The sequence below is a fragment of the Thunnus maccoyii genome, chromosome 23 (assembly GCF_910596095.1).
Source record: "Thunnus maccoyii chromosome 23, fThuMac1.1, whole genome shotgun sequence".
Classification (NCBI taxonomy): domain Eukaryota; kingdom Metazoa; phylum Chordata; class Actinopteri; order Scombriformes; family Scombridae; genus Thunnus; species Thunnus maccoyii.
In genome coordinates, this window is record NC_056555.1 from 22,136,792 (window position 1) to 22,157,067 (window position 20,276).

General features: G+C 38.2%; 1 protein-coding gene across 3 annotated transcripts in view; it reads right to left on the reverse strand.

Annotated features, from left to right (window-relative positions):
- cpm (carboxypeptidase M) overlaps positions 1-16,227 on the reverse strand; it is a 41,194-nt gene extending 24,967 nt beyond the window's left edge. The window contains exons 1-3 of one of the 3 annotated variants that reach the window (XM_042404050.1): positions 16,162-16,227; positions 15,899-15,988; positions 351-527 (exon numbers count right to left, since the gene is read on the reverse strand). In XM_042404050.1, the coding sequence (XP_042259984.1) occupies positions 351-513 (163 nt within the window). In that variant the 5' untranslated portion in view covers positions 514-527; positions 15,899-15,988; positions 16,162-16,227. Of the gene's footprint in view, positions 1-350; positions 632-4,752; positions 4,847-15,898; positions 15,989-16,161 lie in introns of those variants that run through there. The other 2 variants (XM_042404051.1, XM_042404049.1) reach the window with 2 other exon arrangements.
- Positions 16,228-20,276: the final 4,049 nt, after the last annotated feature.

A 20,276-nucleotide genomic window follows, 5' to 3' on the forward strand; every position in this document is an offset into this window, starting at 1 on the left:
TTATATACAGACTGTGATTTATATGTTTCAAGTTTTGGAACTTTGACCATGTTTAACATCGAAGTTTATAACAGTATAAAAATAAGAGAAAACCACAAAAAGCACGATACGTCCCCTTTAAAACAACTAAATCAAAGGGGTCACTGACTGGTTTTAAGATTATGAGAATGACGTGAATCATACGTGATTATTTGATGTGCATGTGTGACGTTTTTATGGGTTTAAAAGCAAAAAATACTTAAAATGAAGAACAAAGGAAAAGGGTGTCTGTCTATTTTCATGTAATAAAATGCTGAAAAGTGATTAAAAGAAACAGGAAGTCAGTCAGACACGTGTGTGTGTGTCGTCACCTCTGACTGACTGGCCGACGCTGTACAGGTGTGTGATGTCGGCGTTGGAGGCGTTGACCTGGAGGAGGTACTGCTCGATCTCACGGTTGTCGTGGTAACGAAACTCCAGCGTCGAGGCGGAGGTGAGGATGAGGAAGGGGAGGATGAGGAGGAGTGATGACATCACGGCTGTACGACCTGTGACGGGAGAAAAACAGAAAGACAGAAAGTTCAAAAACGATGGCGGGAAAAGCAGGAAGAACGTTTAGATGGAACTTTAATGAATGGAAAAAGAGTAAAGACGGTTGATGAACTAAACTTGTTTCTCTTTTATTCATCGTTGCATTTTCAATAAAAACTAGACATCTGAAGACGTCACCGTCACCTTGATTTTTGGAAGCTTTGACAGACATTTCTCTCCATTCTTTCATTTGACAGACTAAATGACTAATTGATTGTTTGAGAAAATAATCAGCTAGTTGCAGCCGTATTTCACTGCGTCTGAAAAGAAAAATAAGAGTGTGAGAGACAAAAAAAAACTTAATTAGCAGCTTGATAAAGTCGTTTGTCTGTCGGATGATGTCTGCAATTGCAAAAAAGCAATTATGTGGATAAGAGGGATGCTGGGAAGAGAAACAGAACTATTCATCTGTACATGTTGAAGGTGACTTTTAAAGTAAACCTGTCAGCGCGTACGCGTGTCTACTTTAAATGTTTTACACTCTAACTGGAGATATGAGTTTTATCATATATGTTTTGTTTAAACAGTAACTGAACCTTTGTGCTCCGCATCAATCCGGACTCGCAGCCGTCTGATCGCCGAGCAGCTGTAGGAGTTTAAACTGCTGCGTAAATCTGTAATTACTGTTATGTGCAGCAGTTTATGGCGTCTGCGGATCTCTTCAGGAATGTTGTCAGTCTGAGTGAGAGGTTCAGTTCAAGTACAGTGACAGTAACCTGTTTGGAAACTCATCCGAGTCTTTGAAGCCGCGGATCAGTTTTCATATAATAATTCTTTACGATGTTCCCATGAACTCAGCTGGAGCTTCAGGTTTGTTAAATCTATACAGTGAGACGTGTTTTCCTCGCTGTAATCATTCCTCCTGTTCATACCGGCTGTTAAAAGATCCTTCAAATGTGCTTTTAATGGAAGTGATGGAGGCCAATGGAGGAGCTATCCAATGGATGGAGTTAGTATATATACTAGAGCTGCAACAATTAGGCGATTAATCGTTAACTATTTTGATAATCGATGTTTTGAGTCATTTATTAAGAAAAAATATTAAAATTCTGGGGTTCCAGCGTCTTAAATGTGAATATTTTCTGGTTTCTTTAGTCCTCTGTGACAGTAAACTGAATATTTTGGGTTGTGAACTAACATTTTAGGTTGCTTCTTGGGCTTTTTTGGAACATTGATCAATGTTTTTCACCATTTTCTGACATTTTATAGACCAAACAACTGATTGGTTAATCGAGAAAATAATCAACAGATTAACTGATAGTGATATTAATGGTTAGTTGCAGCTCTAATATATATAAAACAATAAACTATAGTAATATTTTTGAAACAATATAGAAACTAACAGACATGCTGTACAGGAAAGTCCTGTTTGATTAAATGACTCCTGCAGACATTCAGACCTCACAGGAACATTATAGAAACTTTAAAGTGTTGTCTTCATATCTCACTAAACCATATAAACCATATAAGCATTTACACAAATGGTTTATAACATTGTGATGTAGTTGTAAGAAGATATAAGGATATTTTTAAAGTGTTTATTAACTGTCAATAATTATAACTTCTCCTATGAAGACATATTTTATATTTTTACAACTGTGTTTTACTATATTTTCTTTCATTTTCTGTTTATACACCACTTATTGGTGTCAGAGGAGTTGTAGTTGTTGACAAATACACAAATAAACACTTATATCTGCCTACAACTACGTTATAGTGATGGAATGTAACTAAGCACCGTATTTGAAAACAATTTTAAGTATTTGCAATTTACTTTTGTATTTCCATTTGTATGCTACTTTATACTTCTACTCAACTACATATCAGAGGAACATATTGTACTTTTTACTCCATTGCATTTATCTGACACCTACAGTTACTGATCAATCAATATTTTATCAGTCAAACAATAGATTTAACTGTTAAACAGTGTAAGTTGTTCAAATAAGCTCCGAGTAAGATCTTGTATACAGGACCTTTAGTTAGCTGGTTAGTATAGAACTTTGTAAGATAATTAGCAAAATGATCTTTTGTTTTACCACGTTTGAATAAACAATATAATTCAGGATAATTGACAGTTCATGACAATGAGGAAGTCGGTGACAGAGACAAACTACATCATTTACAATACTTGTATCGTAATTTAAGTAAAGGATTTCTTATTTCTAGCACTTCTTCCACCATTGAAAGCATGTATTATATGTTTATATAAGTATTACCGGAAGCTTACACTTTACAATCATAGGAACATTATAGGGACACTCAGCAGTGGGCAGTAAGTCCTTACAAGTGAGTAAATGAGTAAAAAAGTAGTTTTTTTAAGGGAAGGATAACTTTTCACGTTCTTTTTTAAAACTATACCTTTACTTCTTACTCGAGCATTTTTGGGCCAGTAACCTACTTCGCTACATCACAACTATTCTGTCATCTATTATGCATTTTTGCTGAATTAACCGTAATGAACTGTCATCCAAGCTGTGCGCCGTGACGCAGGAGAGCTTGACCCTTCTCCCCTGCGGTACAAACACAGATGCGCTCGTGCCAGATATTAATGAGCTGAGCAGATGCAAGAATTGAGAAAATCAGCCAAGTAACTTTTTTTTTTCAGTTTAAGGTTCGGTTCAACTAATAATAACTCAGATCCAGTAGCTGCACACTGTGCTACTGGTGGCCGTGCTGGAAACCAGCCTGCAGAGATACTTTCACTTTCTATTAATGGCGCATTCAAAGCGTATTTAGTCTCTGCAGAACAAGTGTCGCCACGCACTGTAAGTCAGGTGATCACTGCATTGATTCTGATACATTAACTGAATCCTCTCGTTGCGCAGAGCAGGACTTTCATTTCTCTTATTCGCGTTGTTTTCTATTTGTTTTATAGTGATATTCATTAACTCATCAGGCTACCAGTTCTTATTTATTCTAGAAAACAGTCCTGTTGGGCTTTACGCGTGACACACAGCTCTATATAAAGACTTATCCTGTTTCATTCATGTGCTGCTCCCGTGTTATTGCCACAATAATGTTGTAAAGATTATGCTCGCAGATGCTTTTTTAGAATTATCATATTGTTTTGGGAGTCTGTGCAAAATGCAGCGACCTTCACATCAAAGCAAGTGGTTTGATCCACGTCAAGATAACAACAGATTACAGGCAACAGTAGCACGCTTGGCAGCTGGAAAGTATTTTAAGGTGATCTTATCGATCCTTTCATGTAGCTACATAAAAATAAGAAGTAAAGCAATTCTATTGAACAGAAACAGCTAAATGAGAGATAATCAACACGCAAAGAAAAGAAATCTAGAAACCTAGAAATAACCATGTTGCACAGCGGCTCTTTCTGACCTGATGTAACACTTAGTTCTCCAAAAAGACTCGGACTCTAGACCGGAGACTTGACTCAGACTCTAGACCGGAGACTTGACACTTGACTCAGACTCTAGACCGGACACTTGACACTTGATTCGGACTCTAGACCGGAGCCTTGACTCGGACTCTAGACCGGACACTTGACACTTGACTCAGACTCTAGACCGGACACTTGACTCAGACTCTAGACCGGACACTTGACTCAGACTCTAGACCGGAGACTTGACACTTGACTCAGACTCTAGACCGGAGACTTGACTCGGACTCTAGACCGGACACTTGACTCAGACTCTAGACCGGAGCCTTGACTCGGACTCTAGACCAGACACTTGAGACCTGACTCGGACTCTACACCGGAGACTTGAGACTTGACTCGGACTCTACACCGGAGACTTGACTCGGACTGTAGACCGGAGACTTGACTCAGACTTTAGACCGGAGACTTGAGACTTGACTCGGACTCTACACCGGAGACTTGACTCGGACTGTAGACCGGAGACTTGACCCGGAATCTAGACCGGACACTTGAGACTTGACCTGGACATGCATAAAATGACGTGTGAAGATCTCTGGCCCGCGCCCACACAGTAAACCTGTACTTTGAGTAGTTTATTGACAAAGTATTTTTATACTTTAACTTTAGCAGGTTTGTCAGATGGTAATTTTTCCTTTTACTTGAGTAAAAAATGTCAGTATTCTCTCCTCCACTGGGAACACCAGGCTATAGGAATGTTCCTGCAGCAGCAGAGCGCTGATTGCTGATCGATAATCCGCAACTACCAGACAGTTAGATCATTAGTCAGTCAGAGGTCTTACCTGTCCGCTACCTGCCGGTCTGTGTGTCGCTGCTGATCCGAACAACACCGGCAGAGTCCCGCTGCTGCAGAGAGAGACAGTCTGTGTCTGTCTGTCTGTCGCTTCTTTCAATGAATGTTACCTATTCAAGGACGGGTCTCCCTCTCTGCCCGGGAGGGGCGGAGTTTAGAGAGACGCGTGCGTGTGTGCGTGTGTGTGTGTGTGTGTGTGTGTGTGTGTGTGTGTGTGTGTGTGTGTGTGTGTGTGTGTGTGTTGGACGTAAACGCACAATTTCAACAGAATTATGAATGAAACAAAGGGATGATTCATTCAGTGTAACAGGCTCATTTATTCTCTCTTTCACATTTAGTTAGCGAGGAAATTAACTAAGTACATTTACTCACGTTCTGTACTTTAATACAGTTTTGAGGTGCTTGTACTTTATTATTTATAAATTGATGCTACTTTATACTTCCACTCCACTACATTTCAGAGGGAAATATTGTACTTTCTACTCCACTACATTTATTTGACAGCTTTAGTTACTTTTCAGATGAAGATTTGACACAATGGATAATATAACAAGCTTTTAAAATACAACACATTGTTAAAGATGAAACCAGTGGTTTCCAACCTTTTTGTCTTTAGACGTCTTACAAAAAGCAGTGTGTAGTCGGGGTCACATTTCACATGTCTATGAGTTGTTAACAGCTCCACCAAATAGTGATTTTTCCCTCTAAACTTCTCACATGCTTTCATTTCAATAAATGTTCAAATGATCCAATATTTCAGCAAAAAATCAAAGATTAGAGAAAAAGTCCAAAAACTGAAAACAGATTTGTGTATCAGAACTTTGTTTTTTCTTCTTTCCTCTCCCATTAATCATCTCACGACCCCTCAGATTTATCTGCTGACCCTTTGGAGGGGCCCGACCCCTAGGTTGGGAACCACTGGACTAAACTAGCTAACTGTATATAAAGTAGTGTAAACTAGCTCCACCTCCAGCAGCTACAACAGTAACATGTTGCTCTAACACTGATGCTTCACTATTAATAATCTAATGATGTCATATATAATAATATATCAGTCAGAGGGACCAAACCACTACTTTTACTGCAATACTTTAACTACATCAAGCTCATAATACTTATGTACTTTTACATGCAGGACTTTTACTTGTAACAGAGTATTTTTTAGTAGTAATGTAGCACTGCTCATATGGACACTTTACTCAGGTGTCCATATGAACAGTGAAAGAGGTTTTCCTCGCTGTAATCATTCCTCCTGTTCATACTGGATATTAAAAGATCCTTCAAATGTGCTTTCAATGGAAGTAATGGAGGCAAAAATCCACAGTGTGTCCACACAGTCATTTAAAAGTCTCTGTGAAGCTTATATGAGTCTTCAGCAGTCTGAGTTAGTCATATCAAGTGGATATCTGACACATTTACAGTCTTTTTAACATCAAGTTCCCTCTTTGTGTTTCCCTGTTGAGCTGTGGTGGAAGTATAGTAACAAAAAGAGGAACTTTGGCACTAAAAAGACTGTAACGTTGAAAGATATCTACTTGATTTGACTCATGTGGACGCTGAAGCTTCATATTAGCTTCAGATAAACTTTTAAATACATTTTTACACAGAAGGAGGACTGTGGATTTTGTCTCCCATCACTTCCATTGTAAGTGTATTATGAAGGGATCTTCTAATGGTCAGTATGAACAGGAGGGATGATTACAGCAAGAAAAACATGTTTCATGTTCATTTGGGATCCTAACTGTTGTTTTAAGACACTCTTGAAAAACTGTGAACCCGTCCTTTAATTCCAGTTAATAGTTTATATGGAATTTGAAAAATTCTACTTTGGCGCCCTCAGTGGTAAAAAGACACAAATGCACCAGTTTGTACTGGGAATGTCTCATTTCTCATCAAATAAAAACAAAAAATATCTACATTCAGCAGCTTTTCATGGTTTCTCTTCCCAGGAGAAACCCAACCAAATAAAATATAAAAATGTTACGTTTACATTGAAAGCAATAAGAATTTTTAGGTATTTTTACAGAAAGACAGATAGATCATCACAAAATCACAATATACAAAAACAATGAAATAGGTAAAAGAAACAAATACAAATTAAAGGCTAAATTATGTACAAAAACTAAGTAGACTAACTCAAATATATCATATATATTATTGTGCTTATTTATTACATTATATTTATGAGATTAAGGTCACCTTTTTAATCTGAGACAGTTGCCTTTATTTAATGATTTGTACATTTTTGTGGCGTTCAGTTTTTTGTATGTGTGTACTTTTGCCAGCAGCGTAATGTTTTTATTAACAATACATACATTTACAACTTGTTATGTAACTCATCTCAATTCATGTAACCTAAACTTGTTACGTTTGTATGTACAGTATATATACATATAATGACTTTATATCCCTCAACAATCCTTATTTTAAATTGTAAAATTGAAGATTTATATTTGTAAAAAAAGGTAAATTTTTCACCATTGTAGACATGATCTGAACCCTCTCAACCCCTAAACATAAAAAACATAAATATACATTAAATTCTTCTCATTTTGACAGACAGTTTATTTCTGTTTTTAGATAATCTGGCACCAGGAACACAGAGTCTGACTCTCTGACACCAGAAGAAGAAGCCGTTTTGTGGTAATTTGGCGCCATCAGCTGTCTAGATCTTTAAACTACAACATGACATGTTTGATCACAATCCAACTGAGACTGAAAATAACACAAAACCTTTATTTAAAAGCTACAAAGACTGACATACAATCAAATAGGTGTTGACAGCGGCGCTATCAGTACAATATAATCATCTGTGGAAGGTTTTTAAATATGGAAGGGGGGTGACAGGTCCATCATTAACTAGATAACACTTGTTTACGCCTCGGGCTGAAATTCAGATGTTAGAGCAGCAGACTAGAGAGCAACAGACATGTATTTCTACTTATGTAGGATCAGACAGATAGAGGAGTAAATTAGTGGCTAGTTGGGAGAATAACAACTCTGTCTCATCGAGCTCTGTATGAAATATTACAGCTGCATTATTAAGCTACGTTTCTTTATCATTAAAGCCCACGAAATTTATTCCATGTGATGACTATAAATGATATTTGTACCAACTAGAATTGAAACTATCAGCTGATGAATCCATTAGTTGATTGACAGAAAATTAAACAACAATTGTGATAATTAATTCATTGTTTTAAGTCATTTTAAAGCAAAAATGCAGAAAGAAAATACTGATTACACTTCCTCAAATAATACAGAGAAGATATTTCTGTTATTAAACTTAATATATTTGAGTTTTGGGACTCAAAATGTGTCAATTGTGCTTTTTATGGAGCAAACAATTAATCAAGGAAATTATTGACAGATTAAAAAAGTTGTTAATTGTAGATTTAGTTGCTTTTGTTCATGTAAACTACATCATGTGTTTCTGTTAAGGCTGAATCAAGGAGTTCTGGAGAAGATCATAAGGAAAAGATGAAAGTTTTTTATTATTTCTTTATGTTACAACCCTTGTTTAGCTCTTTATCACTGACTTACATGATAGACAGACAGATGGAAGCAAATTGATTCCTCGGTCTGATTAATACAGAGCTTTATATGCAACTTAGAAATCAAATATAAACAGATTTACATTCATTTCGACAGCAGAGCAATCTGGAGGAAATTATGTTTGACTCAGAAACAGACATTAAATTAAAAGGTTAAGTGAAAGAAATCATCAGTTTTCTACAATAATACATTACTGGAACCAAGACTTGCGGAGAACTGATATTGATCCAAGATGGAGGGAATGTTGGCAGTTAACCAGAGATATTACGGTCAGTGAAAATTTGCATTTACTTCAGTAGTCAATAGTTAATTTAAAAGTCTATTGTACAAGAGATGAAGTCCATAAATATGATAATAACATATCAGGGAACTGTAATATGAAATATGGATTCACTGATACTGATGCTTTTTGAGATTGTTGCAAAATTTCAAGATATATTACAGGACACAGTGAGGTTTCTGTGCAGTTGCATTATTCTTTTTTTCATCCGCTGTACTCAAGAAACAAACATTAGAGTCAAATCTTCCTGCACTATTACACTGGAAAAAAAGAAATATGTTATTATTTGATATTATTTAAAATGGACAAGACAACAGTGATTGAAAAGAGCAACGAGTACATAAAAATATGAACTTGAGGTTTTTTCTTTTTGTTTTTTTTTTGGGGCCCTGAATGAATAGTTGACGGTTTACTCGGGTTGGTGTATACTTGATAGGGATGTGCAGAGGGCTTGGGTATTTGTATTTGTATCTGTATTTGTTGATACAGCAAAATTATTTGTATTTGTATTCTAATAAAAGTGGAAAGAGGCTTAAAAATCCTGTTTTTGGTTTTGTTTTTATTACAATAAGAGTCACAATAAGTTTTTATGAATAAACTACCTTACGAAGGAGGTCCCCACATTGGGTCTCAAAACTGGAGTCTCCCAGATTACAGACGACTACTGAGCTAAAACTTTACTCTTCGCCTCGGTAGAGACAGACCTCTACCTATTTATACACCCATAACACAGAGACAGCACAGTGTGTAATGTGTGGGGAAGAACTTCAAAGGAGCTTATTGCTTTGCACTTTTCATTTATTGCCTATTTTTACAACCTAACTTTGTAAAAAAGGAGAAGGGGAACAACAGGTAATGGAGAGTCCCTTGGGAGCACTTCGCTTGTGTCAGTAGTTCTTTATCTCTGGCGAACACCCCCAACTCCAGGAGTGATGTCCGAATTAGGAAATGTGCGTCATGTAGCAGGTGGATGTGACTCCCCTCGTTGAGACCTGTTGATAGACGTAACAGCGGAGCAGAGGAGAGACACTGAGATAGTGATGTAACCGCTGGTATTTGACGTGTTTTTTTCTTCTTCCCGAAAACAAATAATTTTTAAAATATTTGTATGAAACAAATATTTGTAAAACCCCCAGTATTTGTGCTTCACCGAATAATGTATTTGTATTTGGGCACACCCCTAATACTTGATAGAGATGAACTGTATTCAAAGACCTATTTATGACACATGTTTATGGTCAGTTTTACGTATTTCTTTTACGTTGATCAGAAACGGAGGAGCTGATCAACTACAGCTGGGGGGAAAAAAAAAAAAATCACCTCATAAATCCACAGAAAACATTTTACTGGCTGTTTGTTTTGAGAATTTGAAAGTGGCACAAAGTCTCAGTGTGATGTCTGTTGGTGCACATGTTGTATCATCTGTACAGAATATGACTTTTGTGTATATCAACAGCCAAAACGGAGCACGGTCAGTGTTACTATAGTGGAAACCTGTTGGGATATTACAGTAAGTGTCTTTTTCTTCTGTCTCAGTTGTATAAAAGTTATAAAGAATGAAAGAAAGAAAGAAATGAAAGATTCTGACGTTACCTTCACTCAGTGCCAGGTGTAGATTTTAGCTTTTTCAGCTTATGCTTGCATTAAAGTGGTCCGACAGCAGCCAAAGTGTTTTTAATCCTCTGCCTTGTACGGTGAGGTAATAATCGTCGGAGTAATTGTGGCTCAGGGCCCGGCGCTGGCTGATTGACAGCTCATTTAAACAGACACGGTGAAGGAGATGAGAGGAGAGGTTCAGAAACAGGAAGTTAATGAAGCTGGAGGGATGAGCGACAGGTACAACATCACTGATGCACTCATCTCCCTCTCTCTGTGTAATTGAATCCTCGTTTAGTGGAACACGGTGATGCTGATTCAACCGTTTTCTCTCAAACCGGAGAGTGCAAGAGAAAAAGTTTCAATTCACCTGAAGAGTCTCTTTAAACTTTAAATTCGCCGGAACAGATGAGAGACAGATACCAGTGGAATATAATGGGTTTAAGGAGGTTGCAGGAGTCCTTGAGGAGGGTTGTAGGCACTGATTCCCATCAGCTTTAGCAGTGAGGTTCCTAATTAGCAGCAACTAGCTTGGTAAACATTACCTGCTAAACATCAGCATGTCATTGCGAGCATATTAGCATGCTGATGTTAGCATTTAGCTCAAAACGCTGCCTGCGTACAGCCTCACAGAGCCTCCGGCGTGTCTGTACACTCATAAATAAAGATGATTGTCCGACCCGATGAGTGATGAATCTCTGAAGCCACACAGACAGATAAACACCTGTTATTATGATGGATGTGTGTTTGTGTAGCTCGCTTGTTTAGCTGAAATTTATGCACCGAGTCAAACTTGTGAAACGAAAAAAAACATGCTTTACTGGATCAATTAAACAAATGAAAGAAGTAAACGCTTAGTAGCTAAAGAAGAAGTGCTCGCAAAGGGAACCGAGATGAATGAAAACAAAGAAAGAAGTACCAAGGATACTGACAGCCAATTTAATTAAAAAATTGATTCACTGTCACGCTTTCAGTTACTAACACACACACACACATAGAGATGGAGGACAGGTGTGAGTGCTGTCTGTTCTCTCTGCACCCAAGAGATTCAATTTAAACCACATTACAAACACACACGCACACACGGTGAACTTTGACCTCCTCCGAATGAGTTTTTTGTCAGAGAGACGGGAAAAGCAGCTTGCTGTGATGTTTCTCTTGATCATCTAAATTCAACTGGCTCAGACCTGGAAGCTGCTGCTGTTGTAACTGTAATACATCTAAAAAGCAAAAAAACTCAACCAACAGGCGCCATCTGAACCCTAAATTGCTCCATTTCAGTCATTAAGTTCGGTGCATCGTTAGTCTGTGTGCGTGCAGGGAGGCTGTGACGTTTCTGGGCGTCAAACTTTTGTTAAAAGCAATTAAGAAAGGTGAGTTTTCTGTTAGACAGGTAGGTTAGCTTTCAGTTTTCAGTTGGAGGAGCAGAGGGATCAGAGACCACAAGCAGCACAGAGATACTCAGTATGTCTTGTATCTGTACTAGTTAATAAAAAGATGCTTATGATATAAACTAACAGGTGTTTACTGTGTTTAGGGCTCCAGTGAAGAGAGACAGTAAATATAACCTGAAAATGGGTTGGGATGTTTTCTAAAATACATATCTGATGCTTTAGTCAAGTTTGCACCCAGATGTCGCACCAATTTTAAACTGAATTTCCAGAAAATGAATAATGCACTTTTTCATCTATTGCTGTTATGCAAATATTAGGAGTTAAGTGCAGCAAGATAAGAAACGGATGGTGCAATTAGACCGTTAAAGGCCCCTTTACTCTGTGCGATTCAGGGCTGTCTGAGACAAAATTTGAAAATTGTGAGAGAAACGTGGTAAAAAAATCTTTCGTCATCGATCTAAAACGGCGTCCTGGATCTCACTGTGAGACCACTCTGCCAACACACGACAGCCTGAGGTCAAATTCTGACATTTATCATGAAAAAATGTGACTGCTGTCTACAAACCAACCAATCAGAATAAAACATGAAACGACACAGAACTGGCCAGCGGGACGCTAAACTTTAGGGGGAAAATCACACTTGTTCTCTTTAAAAATGAAAAAAGAGGTTTTGCTGCATTCTCATGACGTGCATCTGCTTTAATTTACTTTTCCCTAATTATACATGGTAGCTCTATGATTCAACACGTATTCATCACACAATCTGACAGCCTCAGAGTGATATCGTACAGAGGTTGCAGCAAGATGATGTAATTAAAGGAGCGCTGGTCGAACTTCAAATTATAGAAAACATGATGGAAAAATAACATTAATCTTTGTTTTCATGTATTATCCACAAATACATGATGTCTGTGTCTGCTGCCATTTTTTTTTTTTTTTTTTTTTTGACCTCTCCAGTGGAGCAGTGTGAGTATGTGTGAAGATGAAGTCACATGCTTCATTTCATGTCAAGCTAAGACTCATTTTGGTGTTTTGGCAAATAATTTACAGTATTAATTTTAATTAAATAGAGCGGATTTGTGCATCGTGTGTGTGTTCATGAGATACATACAAATGGAGACTGCACTTGATGTCGATACTCTTATATTCACAGAACTATTTATTACTCAAAAATGATTATTATTAATTACAACTAATGCCATTAGATTAATATAATGAATTACTTAATAATCATTTATGATTTGCTAATGGATTATAAATGGATAATTACTGATCAGTACAATACGTTTCACTTCATTTCTTCTGTATATTGGATAATACAACAAGTAAAAGTACTGTTGTTGAAGAAAATCACTCAAGTTCTTGTTTAAAGTTTGCTGTGGTGGTTTAATAGCGTTCCGGAAATGTGGTGAACTGATCTGATACAGTCGACTGATCCAGAGCAGAGCGGATGGAAACACTTTATACCGTAAGATCAAACAATTGGTAACCAAAAGGTAGGGAGGAAGAGCATTTCCATACAGGAGGGGGGGGGGGGACTCTCAGGTAGGCAAGTTTATTTGTACAGCACATTTCAACAACAAGAGAATTCAAAGTGCTTTACATAGAGCATAAAATGCATTAAAACAGAATATAAAAGCAACACAAGTAAAAAGACATAAAAAACAATTAAAAAGTGTTAAATTTGGAAATAAAAAGAAGCTAAAAAGGGAATAAGACAAGATAAGAATAAGATAAAACAAGAGAATAAAAGTAACGTGTAATGTGGTTCAATGAAAGGCGGCAAACAGATTTAAAAGAACTGAGAGTCGCAGCAGATCTACAGTTTTCTGGGAGTTTGTTCCAGATATGTGGAGCATAAAAACTGAACGCTGCTTCACCGTGTTTAGTTTTGACTCTGGAGACAGAAAGCAGACCTGATCCCAGACCACCTGAGAGGTCTGGATGGTTCATAACGCAGCAGCAGATCAGAGATGTATTTGTAGCGCTTTATAAACCAACAGCAATATCTTAAAGTCAATTCTTTGACAGACAGGAAGTCAGTGTAAAGATCTGAGAACTGGAGTGATATGATCTACCTGAGTGAGATCAAGGGGGGCAAAAACAGGGCGGGGCGCTGCATTCAGACAGGATCAGAAAGGTCAAATCAGCAGGGGTCAAAGGCAGGAAAGACACACAGTCGGCATCTTGTTGATCAAGGAGTTGCTCCCAGACATCACTTGATTATCAAGTCTCTACCCAAATGTGTATTTTCTTCTTCACTGTAAATATTATATAAAATTTCATGCACACAAGCTGTATTAAAGCATGCAGCTGTGTCAGAGACGTATCAAATAAAAGATACTGAAGTCGAAGGAGAGAAGTGAGCATTTTTATCGTGTGTCTGTCATTCACAGAGATATTTGGTTGAGGAAGGTGATCCATACCGCCATTTACAAACCGCAACTAACAAGTTAAACAGCTACTCAGTGGAGTTTCAGTCAGTTTTTCTCACTAAACTGTTTTAGGGTTTCAGGTTCTAACAAAAGTTTGATCAAATAAAAGATGCTGAAGTTGAAAAAGATAAGGGAGCATTTCTGTGGCGTGTTTGTCATGCACAGACATATTTTATTTATTTTTATGCTCAGGTTATTTTGCTAAGCAAGTAAAATGAGCATAAAGACAGACGGAGAGAGAGAGAGAGAGAGAGACACTTTGGAAGTCAGACAGAAGGAACAAGAGAACGGCGACAGCGACATGTTGAGAGAGAGAGAGAGAGAGAGAGAGACCTCCACAGAAAGTTAATCTGTTTGAGATAAGACTCTCTAAATCTTTGAGCAGCGAAGGAAACCTGAAATCCAGACCATCATATTTCCATAATCTGCCTCAAATCCAAACCAAAAAACCCTGACACGCTCATCTCCATTCCCATCATGCACCTGGCCTCTGACACATTACCATAATCCACCCCAGCCTGTTACAGACTTTCAGCCGTAGTTTTGTACGGACCCACGCTGAGTATGTGATATTATTCAGTAGCAGTTGAGAATTTAACAGGAAAGACGAGCCCACCTGTTTATATGAAATACTTCATCTATAAAACTGAGCCGACGACACCAACACTTAAAGATCCCCCCAAGAAATGTTTTAAGATGCATATAAAATGATCTGCTTTGAATAATAATTTGTGTCTTATGTGTTAAAAAAGTTCAGTTATAATGTTAAAACCCTTAAAATAACATCTACTTCTCCCTCATTAAAAATTCCAGAATCTATGAATAATGTAATAATGTAAATATTGTTCATTTCAACAAACAAATGAAAAAACAAACAAACTGTTGGACACCAGATGTCTCCTCCTGCACTGTAAAGTTCATCCTCAGTGTTTGTGTGATGGAGGCTTTAAGTTTCCACATCACACCTGAGTAAATTGAACACTGGAGATTAAAAAAGATTAAAAAAGATTAAAAAGTCTACTAGAGACCAATCAGCTGTGTGACCATTGAGTCTAAACTCCGTCTGTGGTCTTGATTTAAATTTGACAAGTTCGAATTGACACTGTGGGTGTATGTGATGTGCTGTGTGCAGTTTTGTATTTTGTATTTTGTATGGTGTGTTCTGTGTGTGTGTTTTTTTGTTTGTTTGTTTGTTTTGTTTTGTACTGTTTGTTGTTGTGCTGTTGTATGTTTTTTTTTGTTGGGGACCACAGATGCAAACTAGCTTCAAGCTAACTCTGGTGCAGTGCATCTTCAATGTTTCAAACTGCACACTGTCCCAGTCAATAAATCAATATATGTGTATATATATATATATATAAAACTAGTTGTGATGTCACAAATCCTGCTTGGAGGTACATGTGTTAAACTGAAACTCTCAGCAGATGAAGGTGAAAACAAACTCTGCACAAACATCATTCTGCACAGTGAAGCTCAAACATCCAACTGAAGAAACAAGAAGAAAAACACATTTTATTATTATTTCTGTTTGTTTGTTTGTTTGTTTGTTTGTTTGTTTGTGTATGTGTGTGTGTGTGTGGGTGTGTGCTTGACTTGATGATCATTTTTAATTGTTGTGTTTCTGTATTTTCCAAACTTTGCTTTAAAACTATTTTATCATGCTAATAAATTGCTTTCATGCTGATGTTAAGCACTTTGAAGTAATAAAATCAAATGAAAACAAACAGTTCCAACAATTCAAACACTTTAGTCATAATAACAGGTATGTAGGACCCAAAACTCCCATAAAGTGAATAAAAGTGGCTTTCAGTGCAATTTCTCTTTTGGCAGTTCTTGGCCACAGTAGCATAATCAAAGTTATTGCAAACCTTTTACCATTCTGCAAGCTCTCTGTTTTGATCCTCTCAATCGAACTTCTCTTCGATCCTTCTCTCTGCTTGCCTGCTGCAAAAGATGTTGCAGGATCTGTAAAAGTAGAAATATGCCAATATATGCTGATATATTACATTTGAAATGTAATATATTTCAGATACAATAACCCCCCTGAGGTCTGTATTATGAAAAGGTCTGGAATTGCTCAGCATGTCTGAAATCAGAAATATCATGGATTAACATTTTGAAGAGGCTTTTAACCTTACCTGGCCATGATGTTGTGTCTTTTGGGTACACACTTTATCTACCAGCGCTTCCTCAGTGCCTCCCAGTACCTCCTAGTACCTCCTAGTGCCTCCCGGTGCCTATCGGATGCTTCCAGCTCTTCCCGTGAGCCACCCACATGGCGTTCCCACTGCAGCCTGATGCTTTCTCTGCACCATTTTGTGTCTCATCACTACCATTCAGCATCTTACCAGTGTAGTCTGGTGTTGTATTATCATAGATTCACCAGATAGTTCTCTGTCTGTATTCCCATTGGCTGAATATTACCCTTGAAAAAGACGTGTAGAAACCTACTTAAAAGCAATTAAATTAGAAAATCGAATCATCAAATAATCAGGACAGAAGAGTAGCTGGTTAGTGAAAGCAAGTAAAGGAGCAGAGAAGAGCAAAATAGCAACCATGTAGAAACACCATAGTGACCATTTAGCAACTGACCAGAATACTGTATCATAGCAACCACCTAGCAACAGCTAAGTAACACTATAGAAGACCTAGCAGTGGTTTCCTGCCACCCAACAAAACCTAATGACACTATTGCAACTGTATAATTTCAAACTAAACATGTTAGTTAGAGAAAACATAGTGAAAACGTGATGAACATTTTTTAATATTTTCTTACATTTTATAGACAAAATAACCAATATAACAAGCGGCAGATTAATCGCTAATGGAAATAATTGTTAGTTGCAGACCTAATTGCAACCACAATTACTGTGTTGCAGCTGTATGATTAGTTTAATCTGTGTTGATTGACAAGAGTGATAATCAATGGAGCAGAGTTCCTGCTACCATCACTAGTACCAGGACTGAAGGATGAGGTTCTAAAGAGACCAGACCCTCCTCATTATCCACAAACACTCTCACCGTCTCAGGCTGATAACTCACAGAGAGAGAGGGGCAGGACGGCTAACAGGTGCAAAGTATTTGTTTCTGTTCCTCAGACATGTAGTCCAGTCGTCATCGTCAGGGATGAGTTTAATTTCTCCCTTCCTGTTGACTGACTATTTGGCTGCTCCTGAAGTCCTTCTAGTCTTTCCTCTCACTTGAACATCAGAGTGAAATCCTCCACAAGAGAAACTCTGCTTTCCTAAGACGTTAAGTGTATGTTCAAATATCTTTGAGTTGTCTGGGAGTTTCTTCCGTACAACACCACAATGTACTCGTTTCCATCATCAGACAGGAGGAGATCAGGATGTGCTGTATCAGGATCCAGAGTCACGTCTGCTGCAAACTGCTGGACCCTTTTCTGCTCAGCTTTGTGCAACTTTGTCATCACATTTCTGTCTCTCTGTCAGCTGATCCACAGCTTTTACCACAGCCGTCCTCATGATTCTCCCAAACAACGCTGGACAAATGCTGAAATGCAGTCCAATCTTTGGCTGGTGGAGCAACGTTCAGGGATGGGAAGCGTTGGAGGAAGTGGACATGGTCTTCAGAGCTCAGAGATTTCCTGCTCCAGCTCCTGGATGATACCTTTGCCCTGTTTCTCTGTCACTTCCTGCTTCTCTAAAATCATCCCAATAAGCTCAGCCAGGCCTATTTCCAAAGACCATCTCTGTGTCTGGAGCGTCCTTGCTGAACTTTAACGAATGTTTGATCTCCTGAATTCTCAGTAGTCTCTTCTGGATCATCTCCTGAAGTTCAGCCTCTGTTTTCCTGTTTTCTTTACTACATATTCGTCTTTCAGAGAAACTACGTGATGAAATCTGTGACTTGAGTCAGCACAAGACTGACAGACGGACATTTGTTCATTCTGACAGTACAGCTCAGAGGTCTGTTATCAGGTCTGTCTGTTTAGTTTGACTGGAAACTTTATAGGAAACTTACATTTCTGACAGCAGCTTCTGTAGTGGAGCTGAGCGTTGTTAGTATATGGAACGTCAACTCCAGGAACACTGCTTCATCTTTTCATAAAGACAGATGAAAGAAACGTTAAATGAGAGATTGCACTGAGTTAACAGCAGCTGGTCGAATGGAGACTAACACACATCTCTGAACACTTTCATGCTAGAAAAAGATGATAGATCTTGTGGATGTAGGTTACCAGAGACCTTTGCTCTTTCATCACCCTCTGGCCAGTTTTTTTCATTTACTTCACCACAACTGCTAAAAATCAAAAGCAAACTTTGAACCTCAACTTTTATCCAACTTATAGTAGGGTTTTCTTTACATTACAGCCTCTCGGAGCTGCTAACACGGCTGTAGACTCTTACAGTCCAGTCTAGTAGTATTCATGTTCATTAAAGACAATAAAACAGTGGAATTACTGTCACTTGACTCTTGAATACTTTAGGAAACATACAAACATTTCAAAACTGAGATAACGCTGTGATAATCATCATTAATGAGCCATATTTCCCGCCTCCGCTGCTGACTGTTAATGAAGATACTTCAGCTAATCCTGCAGTAAGTTGACTAAATGAGCGATTCGACCACACATGAAGCTGTCATGCAGCCTGTCATTCAGGCAGGCCGACAGCCCCTCTGTATTGTCAGCACTCAGCAAGAGTTTCCACTGCAGCTCTTCACATTAATGTTGCATGAAGCCAAAGTCTGTTCAAGCAGATTTACACAATCTTTCTCCTCTGATGGTGAGTGGCGTTCTGCAGCTGCCAGCAGCTTCACTTAGATCTTTTTTTTGAGATACACTCTGAGCTTTTTTGGTTTGTACTAAACACTGTCCAGCCTGAGTGATGTCCACATAAACATCTCTTACTGTCTCCTCTTTTATTTCTAATGAGCTCCACCACAGACTCCAAAACTAAATCTAAGTTTGTTTTGGAAAGAGATGTCAATAATTAATCTTTTCTTGCTTGATGAGCTTTTCCCAACGCACTCGTTAAGTATGCTGATGTAAATCATTCTGTCATGTCTACAGGAAACTTAAAGACACATTTTCCTCCATTAACACTGGTACTGGAATTGGAACAAATAAGGATGGTGATGTCCATCTGTCTGTCTTTCTAAGTTTTAGTTCAGAGCAACAGAGTAATGATGTCACTTCATGTCTAGCTTCTGTAGCTCAACACAATCGCTCATTCAGAGTTTCTTTCATCAGTCTTTCTGAAAAAATGAAGCGTGTTCCTGGAGTTTAGTTTCCATATTCACAACTTGTCTCCTCCACACTCTGCTATAAGAAATTAAAAACTATCTATAAAACTCAACCTCATATTCTTCTAAAGTCTTTGTTCATGTTTCTAGTTGTAATCTGTTCTGTGTAAAGACTTGTACTCTTGGACTCAAGTAGGTCTATCTACAGACACACCCACTTGGTTAGGTTTAGGCCTGAGCAGTGAGATGATTAGGGTTAGGGTTAGGATTAGGATTAGGGTTGGGGGTCAGGGGTTAGGGTTAGGGTTGGGGGTCAGGGGTTAGGGTTAGGGTTGGGGGTCAGGGGTGTGTGTTGTGTATTAAAAGGGATGTGATGTGTAGATTCTGCAAGACTGCAGATAGACCCTTCTCCATCGACTCGCCTCCTCTGTCGAGTCATGACGTTTAGCCTATGAATGTCCAGGGCTTATGAGAAGTGGTGTTTGTTCAGCTTATTGATTTTAAGGGCCCCATAGCCTTTCATCTGACGTCACCCCCAGAACTAAAGGCCACATTTTTAGCCATGCTAGCAGCTATGGAGACGCATCGTTGGTCAGCTGGTCCACCACTTTGCTCCGGACTGAAATACTGTATCTCATCAACTATTTGATTAAGTTTTTGTACAGATCAGATATTTGTGGTCTCCAGAGGATGAATCCTACTAACTTTGGTGATTCCCTGAACTTTCCTCAAGCGTCATCGTCATCATCAGGTTGATATTTGTTGTTTTGAGTGAAGGATTGCCATGAATTTTGGTGAACACATTCATGTCATGATCCACTCGTGATGAATTGGAATACTTTTTATGACTTTTCATCTTGCGCCATCATCAGGTGAAAATTTCAATTTGTACAATACATTGGTTTATGACCAAATACCTGCAAAACGAATGACACTCCCATCAACCTCACCTGTGTTTTTTTCTTTCATTGCCACTTCATTTCCACTGCTTGTTAGCTCCATTACTGGAAAGTCTCTCAGAATAGCTAAGTTATCAGTATGTTGT